Genomic DNA, 19,548 nt, shown 5'->3' with positions numbered 1-19,548 from the left:
TTACTGTACATGATAAAGCATTTTTGAAAAAAACAAATCATGTTTTTGTGTCTCCATTTTCCTAAAGCCATATTTTTTTTGGGGGGGCAGTTGTCTCATGTAGGGGCTCATTTTTTGCGGGATAATTTTGATTGGTACTATTTTGGTCTGTTGGACTTTTTGATCGCTTGGTATTATACTTTTTGTGATGTAAGGTGACATTCACCTTAGGGGGTAGATCATGTGATATGCTTATAGTGCAGGTTGTTACGGACGGGGATGATACATAATATGTCTATTTTTTTTTGTTTTTTGTTTTACACAATACAAGTATTTAAAAAAAACATTTTATGAAAAGCCAAATTTTCTGATAGCTAATTATTTTATTTTTTCAGGTGATTAATATGTGGGATATCAAAATCCAGCCTAATGGATATAATTAAATATAATGGGTTGAAGGGAACAATTTCAAGTCCAGCTACAGTATAACCCTTAATAGTAAATAATCTTTATTAATTCATATAACGCACAGTAAGTCCTATCATGTCCATGCACAAGATGTCCACAAATATAATCAAAGGGGGGGTATATGACCCTAGTAATGATACTAAAGCTAGGCCCTGTGCCCAGGGGCGACTCCTAATGGTGGAGACCCCCCGTCCTCGAACCTTGCTGGCAACTCCTAGTTCGCCCTATAGTGTGCGGGCTGGTAATAACCGTATTGGTGGACTGTATTGGGCATGGACAGAACGGATTTCCCTAAATGCACAGTGTATACTACCCTATCGGTAGGGATACCAAAAGGTACACGGTGCAACTGACTACAAAACAAAACACAACAACAAACGACACCTAAGAGGATACCTAGTAGAGACACAGACGTATCTGTGCTCAAAACTCCAACGCGTTTCCCCCACGGTGTGGGATCATCAGGGGGCAAATTGATAATAATAAATGATTACAGTGATGGATGTCCAGCAGAGGGAGGCCCAGACTTGGACCACCCCGATACATCTGTAGGACAAACCCAGGTGTCAAATGACGGTCAGGAGAGGATGTCAAATGACGGTCATAATAAAAGATTGGACCAGATGACCTTACTGGGAGGAACGAAGGGAGGGAAGGATCACGCATCAACAATGAAGATGTTTGGGACACGCTAATTTAGATATCATGGAACCATGATGGAAATTGTGTCCAGAGGAAGTATATTATGCATATGGATGTACCCCCACTCTTAAACAAAATCAGCGTCCGCCTTGTTCATACAATAAAGCCATATGATGTAGCACGATGAACGATCAATTTAAGACAAATCAGACTGTCCCTGAGAATAAAGAGGCCATTCTTCCTGCATGTCTGTTAGTGCCGGCAGACTACTTCTCCTCCCATAATCGATACCTTCTCCCAGGGTCCAACATTAAGCCAATATGGCTTTATTGTATGAACAAGGCAGACGCTGATTTTGTTTAAGAGTGGGGGTACATCCATATGCATAATATACTTCCTCTGGACACAATTTCCATCATGGTTCCATGATATCTAAATTAGCGTGTCCCAAACATCTTTATTGTTGATGCGTGATCCTTCCCTCCCTTCGTTCCTCCCAGTAAGGTCATCTGGTCCAATCTTTTATTATGACCGTCATTTGACATCCTCTCCTGACCGTCATTTGACACCTGGGTTTGTCCTACAGATGTATCGGGGTGGTCCAAGTCTGGGCCTCCCTCTGCTGGACATCCATCACTGTAATCATTTATTATTATCAATTTGCCCCCTGATGATCCCACACCGTGGGGGAAACGCGTTGGGGTTTTGAGCACAGATACGTCTGTGTCTCTACTAGGTATCCTCTTAGGTGTCGTTTGTTGTTGTGTTTTGTTTTGTAGTCAGTTGCACCGTGTACCTTTTGGTATCCCTACCGATAGGGTAGTATACACTGTGCATTTAGGGAAATCCGTTCTGTCCATGCCCAATACAGTCCACCAATACGGTTATTACCAGCCCGCACACTATAGGGCGAACTAGGAGTTGCCAGCAAGGTTCGAGGACGGGAGTCGCCCCTGGGCACAGGGCCTAGCTTTAGTATCATTACTAGGGTCATATACCCCCCCTTTGATTATATTTGTGGACATCTTGTGCATGGACATGATAGGACTTACTGTGCGTTATATGAATTAATAAAGATTATTTACTATTAAGGGTTATACTGTAGCTGGACTTGGGATTAATATGTGGCGGCTAATTTTTTGCGGGGTGAGGTGTCACGGTAGGTAAGATAAGGGAAGGAAACAGAACACAGCAAAGCAAACAAAACAACTGACTAGGCCCCAAATGCTAGGGAACAAAGGGGTAACCTCCTAGCAATCCCTAAAACACTTTCCCTAAGCTGCTATGCCCATGTGCATATCTCGATGGTAGATATGCACATGCCCACGTACCAAAGACTATAACACACTGAACCAAACCCTCAGCTGTAGGGTAGAGGGAAAGAGACACCCAGATCCTTCAACAACCGAAGGAGCTAGCGTCACCCTAGAGGCCTAGTAAAAACAGACACAGAAGGAAAAATGGAAAAGGACTTATCTAGAGATATGTGGGAGAAGACGATACTCCAAACTTCCAGAGCTCACACAAGGCAGAACTATAACCCGCAAAGGCTATAGGGAGAGGGAGGAATAAATAGCCTCACCAATTACCTAAAGAACAACACCTGGGAGGAGGTGGGATTCTGTTCAAACCCACAACAAAACAAACTGTCAGATCGAGTCACGTACAGCAACTCTAAAAGATCTCCTCAGAACACCCACAGGGCAGGGTGTGACAGTAACCCCCCCCCCTACAGGTGGCCTCTGGACACCCAGGCCCAACTTTATCAAGGTGTGCCCTGTGAAAGGCATTCACAAGGCGGCTAGCATTGACATCGGTAGCCAGAACCCACATTCTTTCCTTGGTACCGTATCCCCTCCAATGCACCAGGTACTGAAGGGAACCCCAAAGAACACGTGAGTTGAGAATTCTAGAGATCTGAAACTCCAGATTACCATCAACCAAAACAGGAGGAGGAGGCAAAGGAGATGGTTCCGCACAGTGGCGTTGCTAGAGTCTAAAGAGATCCGGGGCACAAGCCCACGTGAAGCCACACCCCCACCTCATGAAGCCACGCCCTCTACACCACCGGGGGGGCCTTCACAGTAGTTATTAACCTTTTTCAGCAGTCCCCCCTCAAGTGAATGGGGGACTGCTGAATGGGGTTAATAACTACAGTGAAGGGCCTAGCTGCCTGCGTCTGGGCAACCCCACAGATCATCCATAACAGTGTCATCCACAGATCCCCCATAAGTGTTATCCACAGATCCCCATCAGTGGCATCCACAGATCCCCCATAAATGTCATCCACAGATCCCCCATAAGTGTCATCCACAGATCCCCATAAGTGTCATCCACAGATCCCCATAAGTGTCATCCACAGATCACCCATACATGTCATCCACAGATCCCCCATACATGTCATCCACAGATCCCCCATAAGTGTCATCCACAGATCCCCCATAAGTGTCATCCACAGATCCCCCATAAGTGTCATCCACAGATCCCCCATAAGTGTCATCCACAGATCCCCCATAAGTGTCATCCACAGATCCCCCATAAGTGTCATCCACAGATCCCCCATAAGTGTCATCCACAGATCCCCCATAAGTGTCATCCACAGATCCCCCATAAGTGTCATCCACAGATCCCCCATAAGTGTCATCCACAGATCCCCCATAAGTGTCATCCACAGATCCCCCATAAGTGTCATCCACAGATCCCCCATAAGTGTCATCCACAGATCCCCCATAAGTGTCATCCACAGATCCCCCATAAGTTTCATCCACAGATCCCCCATAAGTGTCATCCACAGATCCCCATAAGTGTCATCCACAGATCCCCATAAGTGTCATCCACAGATCCCCCATAAGTGTCATCCACAGATCCCCCATAAGTGTCATCCACAGATCCCCATAAGTGTCATCCACAGATCCCCCATACATGTCATTCACAGATCCCCTATAAGTGTCATCCACAGATCCCCCATAAATGTCATCCACAGATCCCCCATAAGTGTCATCCACAGATCCCCCATAAGTGCCATCCACAGATCCCCCATAAGTGTCATCCACAGATCCCCCATAAGTGTCATCCACAGATCCCCCATAAGTGTCATCCACAGATCCCCCATAAGTGTCATCCACAGATCCCCCATAAGTGTCATCCACAGATCCCCCATAAGTGTCATCCACAGATCCCCCATAAGTGTCATCCACAGATCCCCCATAAGTGTCATCCACAGATCCCCCATAAGTGTCATCCACAGATCCCCCATAATTGTCATCCACAGATCCCCCATAAGTTTCATCCACAGATCCCCCATAAGTGTCATCCACAGATCCCCATAAGTGTCATCCACAGATCCCCATAAGTGTCATCCACAGATCCCCCATAAGTGTCATCCACAGATCCCCCATAAGTGTCATCCACAGATCCCCATAAGTGTCATCCACAGATCCCCCATACATGTCATCCACAGATCCCCTATAAGTGTCATCCACAGATCCCCCATAAGTGTCATCCACAGATCCCCCATAAGTGTCATCCACAGATCCCCCATAAGTGCCATCCACAGATCCCCCATAAGTGTCATCCACAGATCCCCCATAAGTGTCATCCACAGATCCCCCATAAGTGTCATCCACAGATCCCCCATAAGTGTCATCCACAGATCCCCCATAAATGTCATCCACAGATCCCCCTAAGTGTCACCCACAGATCCCCCTCCCCGCCCAGCGCCGCCTCCTAGCTAATTTATAAACTTCACTTGCCTCTGGGTAATTGCAGAGAAGCGCCTTAATCTCGCACAGGCACACTGGCAGAGGCATCATCAACCGAGGTGCGCTGGAAGACGGCGCATGCGCACTTCGCTCGACGATGCCTCTGCCAGTGCGCCTGTGTGAGATTACACAGAGGCAAGTGAAGTGAATAAATTAGCTAGGAGGCGGCGCCGCGGGCCCCCGCCGGCCCTGCATTCGGGGCACTGAACAAAACATCCGGGGTCCAGCCCCGAATGTTTTGACCTAACGACCCCCCTGTTTCCGCAGGTTCCACATATTTCTTCAACAAGGACCTGTGAAACACATTATGGATATTCCAGGCGTGCGGAAGTTCTAGACGAAACGCCACCGGATTGACAATGGCCGAGATTTTGTAAGGGCCAATAAATCTTGGACCCAATTTCCAAGAGGGTACCTTCAGCTTGATGTTTTTAGTGGACAACCACACCTAATCACCCACACACAAGTCCGAACCAGTCAAACGTCTCTTGTTAGCCATCTGTTTATATCTTTCACCCATTTTTTTCAAATTAACTTGAATCTTCCGCCAGATAGATGACAAAGAGGAAGAGAGTCTCTCCTCTTCCGGTATCCCAGAATATTCGGTCCCAGAAAAAGTACCAAACTGAGGGTGAAAACCATATGCGCCAAAAAATGGTGACTTATAAGTTGACTCCTGCCTACTGTTATTCAAGGCAAACTCAGCTAAAGACAACAACGAGGACCACTCATCCTGATTCTCAGCGACAAAACACCTCAAATATGTCTCCAGGTTTTGGTTAGTGCGCTCAGTTTGACCATTCGACTGAAGATGAAAAGCCGAAGAGAAAGACAACTAAATACCCAGACGAGAACAAAACGCCCTCCAAAACCTGGAAACAAATTGCGTCCCCCTATCAGACACCACATCAGAGGGAATGCCATGTAATTTCACAATGTTATCAATAAAAACCTGAGCGAGAGTTTTCGCAGTGCGCAAACCTGATAGTGGTACAAAGTGAGCCATCTTGCTGAAGCAGTCCACTACCACCAAAATCACAGTTTTCCCAGAGGAACTTGGCAAATCAGAAATGAAGTCCATTGATAAATGCGTCCAAGGACGAGATAGGATGGACAAAGGAAGAAGAGATGCTGATCGCCGAGTGTGAGCCACCTTCGCGCGTGCACAGGTCTCACAAGCTGCTACATAACCCTCAACACTTTTATGCAACCCTGCCCACCAAAATCTCCGGGAAATAGGATCTACAGTGGATCTACTTCTAGGATGTTCCGCAAGGACAGTATCATGATGTTCCTTGAACACCTTGTATCGCAGTTCTGAAGGAACAAACAACTTGCCTGGAGGACAAGAATCAGTTGCCTCCTCTTGAGCCCCCAACACTTCCATCTCCAGCTCGGGGTAAAGAGCGGAAACCACCACCCCATCAGCCAAAATCGGAGCGGGATCCTCCGAATCCCCCCTTCCCCCCTCCCGGAAAGCTACGTGACAACGCATCCGCTTTTACGTTTTTAATCCCAGGGCAATAGGTGACCACAAAATTGAACCTGGTAAAAAACAATGATTATCTAGCCTGCCTAGGATTTAAACACTTTGCAGATTGCAGGTACTGTAAGCCAGATTCTTATGGTCAGTAAATACCGTAATCGGATGGGTAGCCCCTTCTAGCCATTGACGCCACTCTTCAAAGGCCAATTTGATGGCCAACAACTCTCTATTCCCAACATCATAATTTATTTTGGCGGCCGAGAGTTTCTTGGAGAAAAAAGCACACGGGCGCCATTTGATAGGAGAAGGGACCCTGTGACAAGACTGCTCTGACTCCCACTTCTGATGCGTCAACCTCCACAATGAAGGGTTGAGACACATCAGGTTGCATCAGAATGGGAGCAGAAGCAATGGGAGGCCTCATCCGACCAGACAGAGAAGTCAGTGCCCTTCCTAGTCATATCTGTCAAAGGTTTGACAATGGTGGAATAATTCAGGATGAATTTTCTGTAGTAATTAGTAAATCCTAAAAACCGCATCAGGGCTTTCTAATTCTCCGGCCGGTCCCAATCCAGTACCCCACAGACCTTTTCGGGATCCATACGAAAACTGAAGGCAGAAAGCAAGTACCCCAAAAATGGCAGCTCCTGAACAGCAAACACACATTTTTCCAACTTAGCATACAATTTATTCTCCCGAAGGATCAATAACACTTTTCTCAAATGATCCTGATGAGTCTTCATATCGGGTCACTGATAAATGTCACTGATAAAGTGCTGGAAGACTGCCGGGGCATTAGTTAAACCAAAGGGCATAACCAGGTTCTCGAAGTGAGCCTCAGGGGTATTTAAGGCCGTCTTCCATTCATCCCCTTCCCTGATTCTTATCAGGTCCTCTTAAATCCAACTTAGAAAAAACACCTTGGCACCAACAATCTGATCAAATAGATCTGGAATCAAGGGAAGGGGATAAGGATCACGGACAGTAATAAGATCAAGTTCCCAGAAATCTAGGCACAGTCTAAGGGATCTGTCCTTCTTTATGAAAAAGAAGCCAGCGGCCATACGAGACTTGGATGGTCTAATATGTCCCTTTGCCAAACTCTCGGCAATATACTCCCGCATAGCTACTCTTTTGGGTTGAGAAAGATTATATAACCGAGATTTTGGCAATTTTACTCCGGGGATAAGATTGACCGGACAATCATACTCTCGGTGAGGGGCAATTCCTGAACTCCACCCTCCGCGAATACGTCCGAAAAATCTGAAAGAAACTGAGGCAACACCTTAGTGGACACCCCCGAAATAGAGGCACTAAGACAGTTGTCCATACAAAATTCACTCCAATTACTGATTTGTCTTGTTTGCCAGTCAATAGTAGGGTTATTTTTTATCAGCCACGGTAAAACCAGAACCATCGAAGCAGGTAAACCTTTCATAACAAAACAAGAAATGAACTCAATATGAGAATCACCCACCCATAAATGAATATCCTGAACAATATGAGTTAGACATCTTTGCAAAAGGGGGGCGGAATCTATAGAAAACACTGGTATCTCTTTTCTTAATGCGCTAGTTTTAAAACCATGGCCGCCTCCAAAGAATCAGGTTTTTCATGAAATGCAAGGGCATTTTTTAATCTCTCAGATAGCCCCTGACAGAACTGACTACGGAGTGCAGGATCATTCCACTCCGAGTCAGTCGCCCATCTTCTAAATTCAGCACAATACGACTCAGCAGTACGATCTCCCTGGCACAAGCTGCGCAACTTAGGCTACTTTCACACTAGCGTTCGGGCGGATCCGTTCTGAACGGATCCGCCCATAATAATGCAGACGGAGGCTCCGTTCAGTACGGATCCGTCTGCATTATTTTTAGCATAGAACAGCTAAGTGTGAAAATAGCCTAGTACGGATCCGTCCAGACTTTCAATGTAAAGTCAATGGGGGACGGATCCGCTTGAAGATTGAGCCACATTGTGGCATCTTCAAACGGATCCGTCCCCATTGACTTACATTGAAAGTCTGGACGGATCCGCACGGATCCGCACGCCTCCGCACGGCCAGGCGGACACCCGAACGCTGCAAGCAGCGTTCAGCTGTCCGCCTGTCCGTGCGGAGGCGAGCGGAGCGGAGGCTGAACGCCGCCAGACTGATGCAGTCTGAGCGGATCCGCTCCATTCAGACTGCATCAGGGCTGGACGGCTGCGTTCGGGTCCGCTCGTGAGCTCCTTCAAACGGAGCTCACGAACGGAAACCCGAACGCTAGTGTGAAAGTAGCCTTAGATTCAGCCATAGAGACCCGGTCTGGGTCGACATAAATCAGGCACAGGGCTCTGAAAAATTCATCCACCGACCGGAGAGACTGTGAACCGGTCGGCAGAGAAAAAGCCCAAGACTGAGCATCGCCTTTTAGCCGAGAAATAAAAATCCCTACTTTTTGGTTTTCGTAACGAAAACACAATTTACAGAACTCCCTGAACCGAACAAAGTTATCACTTCCCCCAGAAAACCTATCAGGGAGAGCGAACTTAGGTTCCTGGCAGACCTGGTTTTCCCCGGCGGCGCCAGACGCCAAAGTACTCTGACACCGTGTAACCGAATTGCGGGGGTCAGCTACCTCCAAAGACAATCCCTGCATGCGATCAACCAAAGCATTAATAGTTTCCATTTTGCAAACAGCAAGAGAAAAAAAAATGATGGTATGTCGGGTTATAATGTCAAGGTAGGTAAGATAAGGGAAGGAAACAGAACACAGTAAAGCAAACAAAACAACTGACTAGACCCCAAATGCTAGGGAACAAAGGGGTAACCTCCTAGCAATCCCTAAAATACTTTCCCTAAGCTGCTATACCCATGTGCATATCTCGATGGTAGATATGCACATGCCCACGTACCAAAGACTATAACACACTGAACCAAACCCTCAGCTGTATGGAAGAGGGAAAGAGACACCCAGCTCCTTCAACAACCAAAGGAGCTAGCGTCACCCTAGAGGCCTAGTAAAAACAGACACAGAAGGAAAAATGGAAAAGGACTTATCTAGAGATGTGTTGGAGCAGACGATCCTCCAAACTTCCAGAGCTCACACAAGGCAGAACTATAACCCGCAAAGGCTATAGGGAGAGGGAGGAATAAATAGCCTCACCAATTACCTAAAGAACAACACCTGGGAAGAGGTGGGATTCTGTTCAAACCCACAACAAAACAAACTGCCAGATCGAGTCATGTGCAGCAACTCTGACAGATCTCCTCAGAACACCCACAGGGCAGTGCATGACATGAGGTAACAGTTTGATTGGTGCTATTTTGGACTACATATTACTTTTTTGATCACTTTTTATACAAGTCTTTGGGAAGTGAGGTGGGAAAATCCTGAAGATAATTGGGGGTCCGATCAAGCACAGGCCACATTGGTGGGGGGAATTGACTTAGGGGGGGTGTATAACATATACATTATGCAAGGGTCTGATCCCCACAGTCACAAACTCTGTGTAACCGGCATTACTATCCTCTAATTGGCTAGTCTGTACAGACCACCCTCATTGGTCCCAGGCCGGTTAGCTGAGATCCTTGGCTGTGTGTAACAGTGGGGTCTCAGCACTGTCTCCATATGTATAGACATGGTGACAGTTTAATGCCATGATGAATATACTCATCATGGGGGCACTAAGTAGAAGTAGATAATATACATCATATAGCGTTAAGGGGTTAAGGACCATCTGCTCCCGATAATGGAGAATTTTTGTAAGCTTTGGAATATGAAAAAGCAGAACACATGTGCCTTTGCGGTTTCATATTAAACACGCTGTATGATAACGCTGTTATAAGTGTGTTTCCCCACAGATATGTATGTCAGAGTCACTTAGACATCATTTACTATTGCTGTCATTGTGTTCATGAGCTTGGGGGGGGAAGGCGGGGGGAGCAAAAATTCATTAAAAATTAACAAAAAGAGATAATATGTTTTCATAAAAATTCTAGTTACCCCCTCTAAGTCCTAAGAGACTAGAGGGGATTATGTACCAATTTCCAGGACAATTTGAGTCACTTTGGCGAACCAAACTTTTTCCAATTTGGCAATTTAGAACCAAACTGAATCTGGACTGGTTCGCTCATATTTGGATGTGAGGAGAAGCTGATTATACAGTCATGTAGTGTAGACAGGAGGAGAGGAGAAGCTGATCATACAATCATGTAGTGTAGACAGGAGGATGAGAGGAGAAGCTGATCATATAGTCATGTAGTGTAGACAGGAGGAGAGGAGAAGCTGATCATACAGTCATGTAGTGTAGACAGGAGGAGAGGAGAAGCTGATCATACAGTCATGTAGTATAGACAGGAGGAGAGGAGAAGCTGATCATACAGTCATGTAGTGTAGACAGGAGGAGAGGAGAAGCTGATCATACAATCATGTAGTGTAGACAGGAGGATGAGAGGAGAAGCTGATCATACAGTCATGTAGTGTAGACAGGAGGATGAGAGGAGAAGCTGATCATACAGTCATGTAGTGTAGACAGGAGAGGAGAAGCTGATCATACAGACATGTAGTGTAGACAGGAGGTGAGGAGAAGCTGATCATACAGTCATGTAGTGTAGACAGGAGGAGAGGAGAAGCTGATCATACAGTCATGTAGTGTAGACAGGGGGAGAGGAGATGCTGATTATACAGTCATGTAATGTAGACAGGAGGAGGAGAGGAGAAGCTGATCATACAGTCATGTAGTGTAGACAGGAGGAGAGGAGAAGCTGATCATACAGTCATGTAGTGTAGACAGGAGAGGAGAAGCTGATCATACAGTCATGTAGTGTAGACAGGAGGAGAGGAGAAGCTGATCATACAGTCATGTAGTGTAGACAGGGGGAGAGGAGAAGCTGATCAGACAGTCATGTAGTGTAGACAGGAGGAGAGGAGATGCTGATCATACAGTCATGTAGTGTAGACAGGAGAGGAGAAGCTGATCATACAGTCATGTAGTGTAGACAGGAAGAGAGGAGAAGCTGATCATACAGTCATGTAGTGTAGACAGGAGGAGAGGAGAAGCTGATCATACAGTCATGTAGTGTAGACAGGAGGAGAGGAGAAGCTGATCATACAGTCATGTAGTGTAGACAGGAGGAGAGGAGATGCTGATCATACAGTCATGTAGTGTAGACAGGAGGAGAGGAGAAGCTGATCATACAGTCATGTAGTGTAGACAGGGGGAGAGGAGAAGCTGATCAGACAGTCATGTAGTGTAGACAGGAGGAGAGGAGAAGCTGATCATACAGTCATGTAGTATAGACAGGAGGAGAGGAGAAGCTGATCATACAGTCATGTGGTGTAGACAGGAGGAGAGGAGATGCTGATCATACAGTCATGTAGTGTAGACAGGAGAGGAGAAGCTGATCATACAGTCATGTAGTGTAGACAGGAGGAGAGGAGATGCTGATCATACAGTCATGTAGTGTAGACAGGAGGAGAGGAGAAGCTGATCATACAGTCATGTAGTGTAGACAGGGGGAGAGGAGAAGCTGATCAGACAGTCATGTAGTGTAGACAGGAGGAGAGGAGAAGCTGATCATACAGTCATGTAGTATAGACAGGAGGAGAGGAGAAGCTGATCATACAGTCATGTAGTGTAGACAGGAGGAGAGGAGATGCTGATCATACAGTCATGTGGTGTAGACAGGAGGAGAGGAGATGCTGATCATACAGTCATGTAGTGTAGACAGGAGAGGAGAAGCTGATCATACAGTCATGTAGTGTAGACAGGAGGAGAGGAGATGCTGATCATACAGTCATGTAGTGTAGACAGGAGAGGAGAAGCTGATCATACAGTCATGTAGTGTAGATAGGAGGAGAGGAGAAGCTGATCAGACAGTCATGTAGTGTAGACAGGAGGAGAGGAGAAGCTGATCATACAGTCATGTAGTATAGACAGGAGGAGAGGAGAAGCTGATCATACAGTCATGTGGTGTAGACAGGAGGAGAGGAGATGCTGATCATACAGTCATGTAGTGTAGACAGGAGAGGAGAAGCTGATCATACAGTCATGTAGTGTAGACAGGAGGAGAGGAGAAGCTGATCATACAGTCATGTAGTGTAGACAGGAGGAGAGGAGAAGCTGATCATACAGTCATGTGGTGTAGACAGGAGGAGAGGAGATGCTGATCATACAGTCATGTAGTGTAGACAGGAGAGGAGAAGCTGATCATACAGTCATGTAGTGTAGACAGGAGGAGAGGAGAAGCTGATCATACAGTCATGTAGTGTAGACAGGGGGAGAGGAGATGCTGATTATACAGTCATGTAATGTAGACAGGAGGAGAGGAGAAGCTGATCATACAGTCATGTAGTGTAAACAGGAGAGGAGAAGCTGATCATACAGTCATGTAGTGTAGACAGGAGGAGAGGAGATGCTGATCATACAGTCATGTAGTGTAGACAGGAGGTGAGGAGAAGCTGATCATACAGTCATGTAGTGTAGACAGGAGAGGAGAAGCTGATCATACAGATATGTAGTATAGAAAGGAGAGGAGAAGCTGATCATACAGTCATGTAGTATAGAAAGGAGGAGAGGATATGCTGATCATACAGTCATGTAGTATAGAAAGGAGGAGAGGAGATGCTGATCATACAGTCATGTAGTGTAAACAGGAGGAGAGGAGATGCTGATCATACAGTCATGTAGTGTAGACAGGAGGAGAGGAGAAGCTGATCATACAGTCATGTAGTGTAGACAGGAGAGGAGAAGCTGATCATACAGTCATGTAGTGTAGACAGGAGGAGAGGAGAAGCTGATCATACAGTCATGTAGTGTAGACAGGAGAGGAGATGCTGATCATACAGTCATGTAGTGTAGACAGGAGTAGAGGAGAAGCTGATCATACAGTCATGTAGTGTAGACAGGAGAGGAGAAGCTGATCATACAGTCATGTAGTGTAGACAGGAGGAGAGGAGATGCTAATCATATAGTCATGTAGTGTAGACAGGAGGAGAGGAGAAGCTGATCATACAGACATGAAGTATAGAAAGGAGGAGAGGAGATGCTGATCATAAAGTCATGTAGTGTAGACAGGAGGAGGAGAGGAGAAGCTGATCATACAGTCATGTAGTGTAGACAGGAGGAGGAGAGGAGATGCTGATCATACAGTCATGTAGTGTAGACAGGAGGAGAGGAGAAGCTGATCATACAGTCATGTAGTGTAGACAGGAGGAGAGGAGAAGCTGATCATACAGTCATGTAGTGTAGACAGGAGGAGAGGAGATGCTGATCATACAGTCATGTAGTGTAGACAGGAGGAGAGGAGAAGCTGATCATACAGTCATGTAGTGTAGACAGGAGAGGAGAAGCTGATCATACAGTCATGTAGTGTAGACAGGAGGAGAGGAGAAGCTGATCATACAGTCATGTAGTGTAGACAGGAGGAGAGGAGAAGCTGATCATACAGTCATGTAGTGTAGACAGGAGGAGAGGAGAAGCTGATCATACAGTCATGTAGTGTAGACAGGAGGAGGAGAGGAGAAGCTGATCATACAGACATGTAGTAAAGAAAGGAGGAGAGGAGAAGCTGATCATACAGACATGTAGTGTAGACAGGAGGAGGAGAGGAGAAGCTGATCATACAGTCATGTAGTGTAGACAGGAAAGGAGAAGCTTATCATACAGACATGTAGTATAGACAGGAGGAGAGGAGAAGCTGATCATACAGTCATGTAGTGTAGACAGGAGGAGAGGAGATGCTGATCATACAGTCATGTAGTGTAGACAGGAGGAGAGAAGAAGCTGATCATACAGTCATGTAGTGTAGACAGGAGGAGAGGAGATGCTGATCATACAGTCATGTAGTGTAGACAGGAGGAGAGGAGAAGCTGATCATACAGTCATGTAGTGTAGACAGGAGGAGAGGAGAAGCTGATCATACAGTCATGTAGTGTAGACAGGAGGAGAGGAGAAGCTGATCATACAGTCATGTAGTGTAGACAGGAGGAGAGGAGAAGCTGATCATACAGTCATGTAGTGTAGACAGGAGAGGAGAAGCTGATCATACAGTCATGTAGTGTAGACAGGAGGAGAGGAGACGCTGATCATACAGTCATGTAGTGTAGACAGGAGAAGCTGATCATACAGTCATGTAGTGTAGACAGGAGGAGAGGAGAAGCTGATCATACAGTCATGTAATGTAGACAGGAGGAGAGAAGAAGCTGATCATACAGTCATGTAGTGTAGACAGGAGGAGAGGAGACGCTGATCATACAGTCATGTAGTGTAGACAGGAGGAGAGGAGAAGCTGATCATACAGACATGTAGTGTAGACAGGAGGAGAGGAGAAGCTGATCATACAGTCATGTAGTGTAGACAGGAGAGGAGAAGCTGATCATACAGTCATGTAGTGTAGACAGGAGGAGAGGAGAAGCTGATCATACAGACATGTAGTGTAGACAGGAGGAGAGGAGAAGCTGATCATACAGACATGTAGTGTAGACAGGAGGAGAGGAGAAGCTGATCATACAGTCATGTAGTGTAGACAGGAGAGGAGAAGCTGATCATACAGTCATGTATAGTAGACAGGAGGAGAGGAGAAGCTGATCATACAGACATGTAGTGTAGACAGGAGGAGAGGAGAAGCTGATCATACAGACATGTAGTGTAGACAGGAGGAGAGGAGAAGCTGATCATACAGTCATGTAGTGTAGACAGGAGGAGAGGAGAAGCTGATCATACAGTCATGTAGTGTAGACAGGAGGAGAGGAGATGCTAATCATATAGTCATGTAGTGTAGACAGGAGGAGAGGAGAAGCTGATCATACAGTCATGTAGTGTAGACAGGAGGAGAGGAGAAGCTGATCATACAGTCATGTAGTGTAGACAGGAGAGGAGAAGCTGATCATACAGTCATGTAGTGTAGACAGGAGGAGAGGAGAAGCTGATCATACAGTCATGTAATGTAGACAGGAGGAGAGAAGAAGCTGATCATACAGTCATGTAGTGTAGACAGGAGGAGAGGAGACGCTGATCATACAGTCATGTAGTGTAGACAGGAGGAGAGGAGAAGCTGATCATACAGTCATGTAGTGTAGACAGGAGAGGAGAAGCTGATCATACAGTCATGTAGTGTAGACAGGAGGAGAGGAGAAGCTGATCATACAGTCATGTAGTGTAGACAGGAGGAGAGGAGATGCTGATCATACAGTCATGTAGTGTAGATATGAGAGGAGAAGCTGATCATACAGTCATGTAGTGTAGACAGGAGGAGAGGAGAAGATGATCATACAGTCATGTAGTGTAGACAGGAGGAGAGGAGAAGCTGATCATACAGTCATTTAGTGTAGACAGAAGGAGAGGAGAAGCTGATCATACAGACATGTAGTGTAGACAGGAGGAGAGGAGAAGCTGATCATACAGTTATGTAGTGTAGACAGGAGGAGAGGAGAAGCTGATCATACAGTCATGTAGTGTAGACAGGAGAGGAGAAGCTGATCATACAGTCATGTAGTGTAGACAGGAGAGGAGAAGCTGATCATACAGTCATGTAGTGTAGACAGGAGGAGAGGAGAAGCTGATCATACAGACATGTAGTGTAGACAGGAGGAGAGGAGAAGCTGATCATACAGTCATGTAGTGTAGACAGAAGGAGAGGAGAAGCTGATCATACAGTCATGTAGTGTAGATATGAGAGGAGAAGCTGATCATACAGTCATGTAGTGTAGACAGGAGGAGAGGAGAAGCTGATCATACAGTCATGTAGTGTAGACAGGAGGAGAGGAGAAGCTGATCATACAGTCATGTAGTGTAGACAGAAGGAGAGGAGAAGCTGATCATACAGACATGTAGTGTAGACAGGAGGAGAGGAGAAGCTGATCATACAGTCATGTAGTGTAGACAGGAGAGGAGAAGCTGATCATACAGTCATGTATAGTAGACAGGAGGAGAGGAGAAGCTGATCATACAGACATGTAGTGTAGACAGGAGGAGAGGAGAAGCTGATCATACAGACATGTAGTGTAGATAGGAGGAGAGGAGAAGCTGATCATACAGTCATGTAGTGTAGACAGGAGGAGAGGAGATGCTAATCATACAGTCATGTAGTGTAGACAGGAGGAGAGGAGAAGCTGATCATACAGTCATGTAGTGTAGACAGGAGGAGAGGAGAAGCTGATCATACAGTCATGTAGTGTAGACAGGAGAGGAGAAGCTGATCATACAGTCATGTAGTGTAGACAGGAGGAGAGGAGAAGCTGATCATACAGACATGTAGTGTAGAGAGGAGGAGAGGAGAAGCTGATCATACTGCTGTGTACTGGAGTTGGTCTTCGTTCACACCTTTGTTTTTCACTTAAGTGTGCTGTCCGCATTTTCTGCAGCTAGCATACCCACCCAGTGATTTTAATCTGTCTGTTCACAACTATCAGTATTTTTTTACTGACCGTGGGTCAGTCAAAAAAATCACGGAGACAGGCCTTACTTTGACCCATGATGCAGACTAAACATGCCCATTATAGTCTATGGATCCATGAAAACCACAGATAAAACAGATGGCATCAGTTTTGTGTCCGTATTTGGTCTGTTTTTCACTGACCACTAATAGCAGAAGATCCGGAAATGAACTTGAGCAGCAGAGGATAAAAACCGGACACTTGGACCAAACACGGACATCTGCATCGATGAAACACAGAGTGATTTTTTTCCCGGACGTCACACGCACAGCCCTTAGAGGGGGTTTTATGGTTGAGATCTATATGACTAATCCTTCAGAACGTGTCCGAAGTGAGACCTATAAATGTGGAAATGGCCAGCATTATCATGGTTTATTATGTTATGGTCCTAGGAATATGTGTACGTGTCAAGCCCCCTGAGGAGGTCTATCTATGCCTAGGTTCAGGTCTAGCACTGGGGTCCTGCATTTTGGGGAGTTTGCTGATGATACTTCTATATACAGTATTTTGTGTGTAACATGTATACATTGGAGGTGCGACTTTTTATATGGCTTTGATTTTAGTGTATTTTTATGTTCTAGTACATACAAAAGACACATCACGCATAAGTACATATCTAGTAACATCTGTGATAAAACTGAAGACCTGAGCTCCATACTCTGCAGCCCATAAGCCTAAATGTAGATCCAAAAACTCAGAAGCCATATGTGCATTTTAACCTTGCCCTTGTCATTGCCAATGCCATTATGGATGGTGACTTGTACTCACCCAAACCTTCAGGGTTCACCCAGGAGATCCACAGCAGGTACAGGCAGAGGAAGCTGAGGGTTTTAGCTTCCATTGTTCTGCTTGCAGTCTTCGCGTATTGTGTGGTTACTGTGCAGGAAATATTTTGTTGGCGTGTGTCAGGTGCAGATTATGGGAGGTACAGGCTTTGTGGTAGTCTTCATAAAGGAAGCGCACCATTTGTCATGTATGTAGGTGGATAACAGTTTCTTCTTCTGATGTTCTCTCCATGATCTGATCACATAATCACTTCTAGGTCACAGTGGTGATCTATGGATTAGTAATATGAAGCACCCACCATATAATAAGCTGCCGTCAGTCAGTGCTCGAAGGGCAACATATGCAGAGACAGGGGAGCAGAGGATGGGAAGACTGGTAGTGGCTATGATGGTGGTAGTGGTACTCACAGTTTGCAGTGGCGTCCCCAGGGGCCATACAGTGATAGGAGGGTGCACCCTTTTTTCTCTTTCGGCACACCCTGGACTATCTGGGGCTTCTGCCTGGTGTTAGGTAGGGTGCAAGGCAGGAGATAAGGTGTAGGAGCTGGCAGATGTATGATGGAGTCAACAATCAGGCCCATTGGTTGCAATAAATAAAGTCTCTTTACCAGTGGTGTACATAGAGAAGTAAGGGCCCCATAGCAAGGATCAAACCAGGTTTCCCACACAGGACAGAAGGGTTTCTGCCTAAACCCTTTTCAATGACCCGTGGCCCATTTTTCACTGCCTCATTTGCGAAAAGTTGTTTCCTCAGTAGAAGAAGAGATAATCCCAACTGGGCCCCCTATTGCGCTGGGCCCCATAGCAGTCGCATGGTCTGCCGCTATGGTAGTTACCCCCCTGCTCTTTACGGAGTTGATGATAGGGGCAGTATTACATATAGCAGCCTGTCACGCCCTGCCCTGTGAGTGATCTGAGAAGATCTGTCAGACTTGCTGCATGTGATTCTATCAGACAGATTGCTTTGTAGTGGCTTTGGGCAGGATCCCAGCCCCTCACAGGTTCTGCTCATTAGTTTGTTTGTAATGCTATTTATACCTGCCTCTCACTATAGCCCTTGCGGTTTATAATTTCTCTTGGAGTTCTCTGCTGGTGTTTGGTGGATCTCCTGCTCCCAGTTCGTCTTCCATTAAGTCCTCCTTCCTTCCCTTCTGTTGTTTGTACTGGCTTGGCCTTAGGTAGACGTGGGTTCCTTCATCTTATGCAAGGAACCGGTTGTCTTTTCGCCTGCTCCCTAGCTGAGGGTTTGTGTCAGTTGCAGCAGGGCTTAGGTTCGAGTGCATGAACACTTCTACCATCGAGATTTGTTCATGTTGGTAGCAGTCAGGGAAAGGTTCAGGGATTGTCAGGAGGTGACCTTTCCCTGTTCCCTAGCTGTGGGGCCTAGCCTGCTGTTTTGTTGAATTTTGTTGTATTTGGTTTGCTTCCCTTCTCTCACCTCTCGTGACATTATAAACCGCCCATACCGTAATTTTTTTTCCTTGCTCTGTGCAAAATGGAATCTATTGATACTCTGGTTGATCGCATGCAGGAATTATCTTGGGAGGTAGCAGACCTCCGTAATCGTTGCACTGTGTAGATCTCTGGCATCTGGCGCCGCTGGTGGGAACCAGGTCAGCCTTAACCAAAGATCGCTCTCCCAGATAGGTGGGGAAGTGATAACTTTGTTCGGTTCAGGGAGTCTTGTAAGATTTATTTATGTCTGCGTCGATTTCATCTGGAGATGAAGTTCAAAGAGTGGGGAGTATCATTTATCTGCTTAAAGGTGATGCTCAGTGCTGGGCTCTTTCTTTGCCGATCGGTTCGCTGTCCATCCAATCGGTGGACAAGTTTTTCAGAGCCCTGGGCATGATTTACGATGACCCGGTCAGGGTCTCTCTGGCCGAATCTAATCTGCGTAGCTTGTGTCAGGGGGAACATACTGCTGAGTCATATTGTGCTGAATTTAGAAGATTGGCGACTGACTCAGAGTGGAATGACCCTGCACTCCGTAGTCAGTTCTGTCAGGG

General features: G+C 46.1%; 1 protein-coding gene across 1 annotated transcript in view; it reads right to left on the bottom strand.

The window, feature by feature from the left end:
- The window catches only part of LOC122923580 (T-cell differentiation antigen CD6-like), a gene marked incomplete at its 3' end in the record, with an annotated part of 38,799 nt that extends 21,144 nt beyond the window's left edge, over nt 1-17,655 (bottom strand). Inside the window, exon 1 of the mRNA XM_044274432.1 lies at nt 17,523-17,655. Within this exon, the coding sequence (XP_044130367.1) occupies nt 17,523-17,595 (73 nt within the window). The remainder of the gene's footprint in view (nt 1-17,522) is intronic.
- Between the last annotated feature and the right edge of the window lie 1,893 nt (nt 17,656-19,548).

This window comes from Bufo gargarizans, unplaced genomic scaffold (assembly GCF_014858855.1).
Source record: "Bufo gargarizans isolate SCDJY-AF-19 unplaced genomic scaffold, ASM1485885v1 original_scaffold_1755_pilon, whole genome shotgun sequence".
NCBI classification, from domain to species: Eukaryota; Metazoa; Chordata; class Amphibia; order Anura; family Bufonidae; genus Bufo; species Bufo gargarizans.
This window is presented reverse-complemented; position numbering and strand designations above follow the sequence as displayed.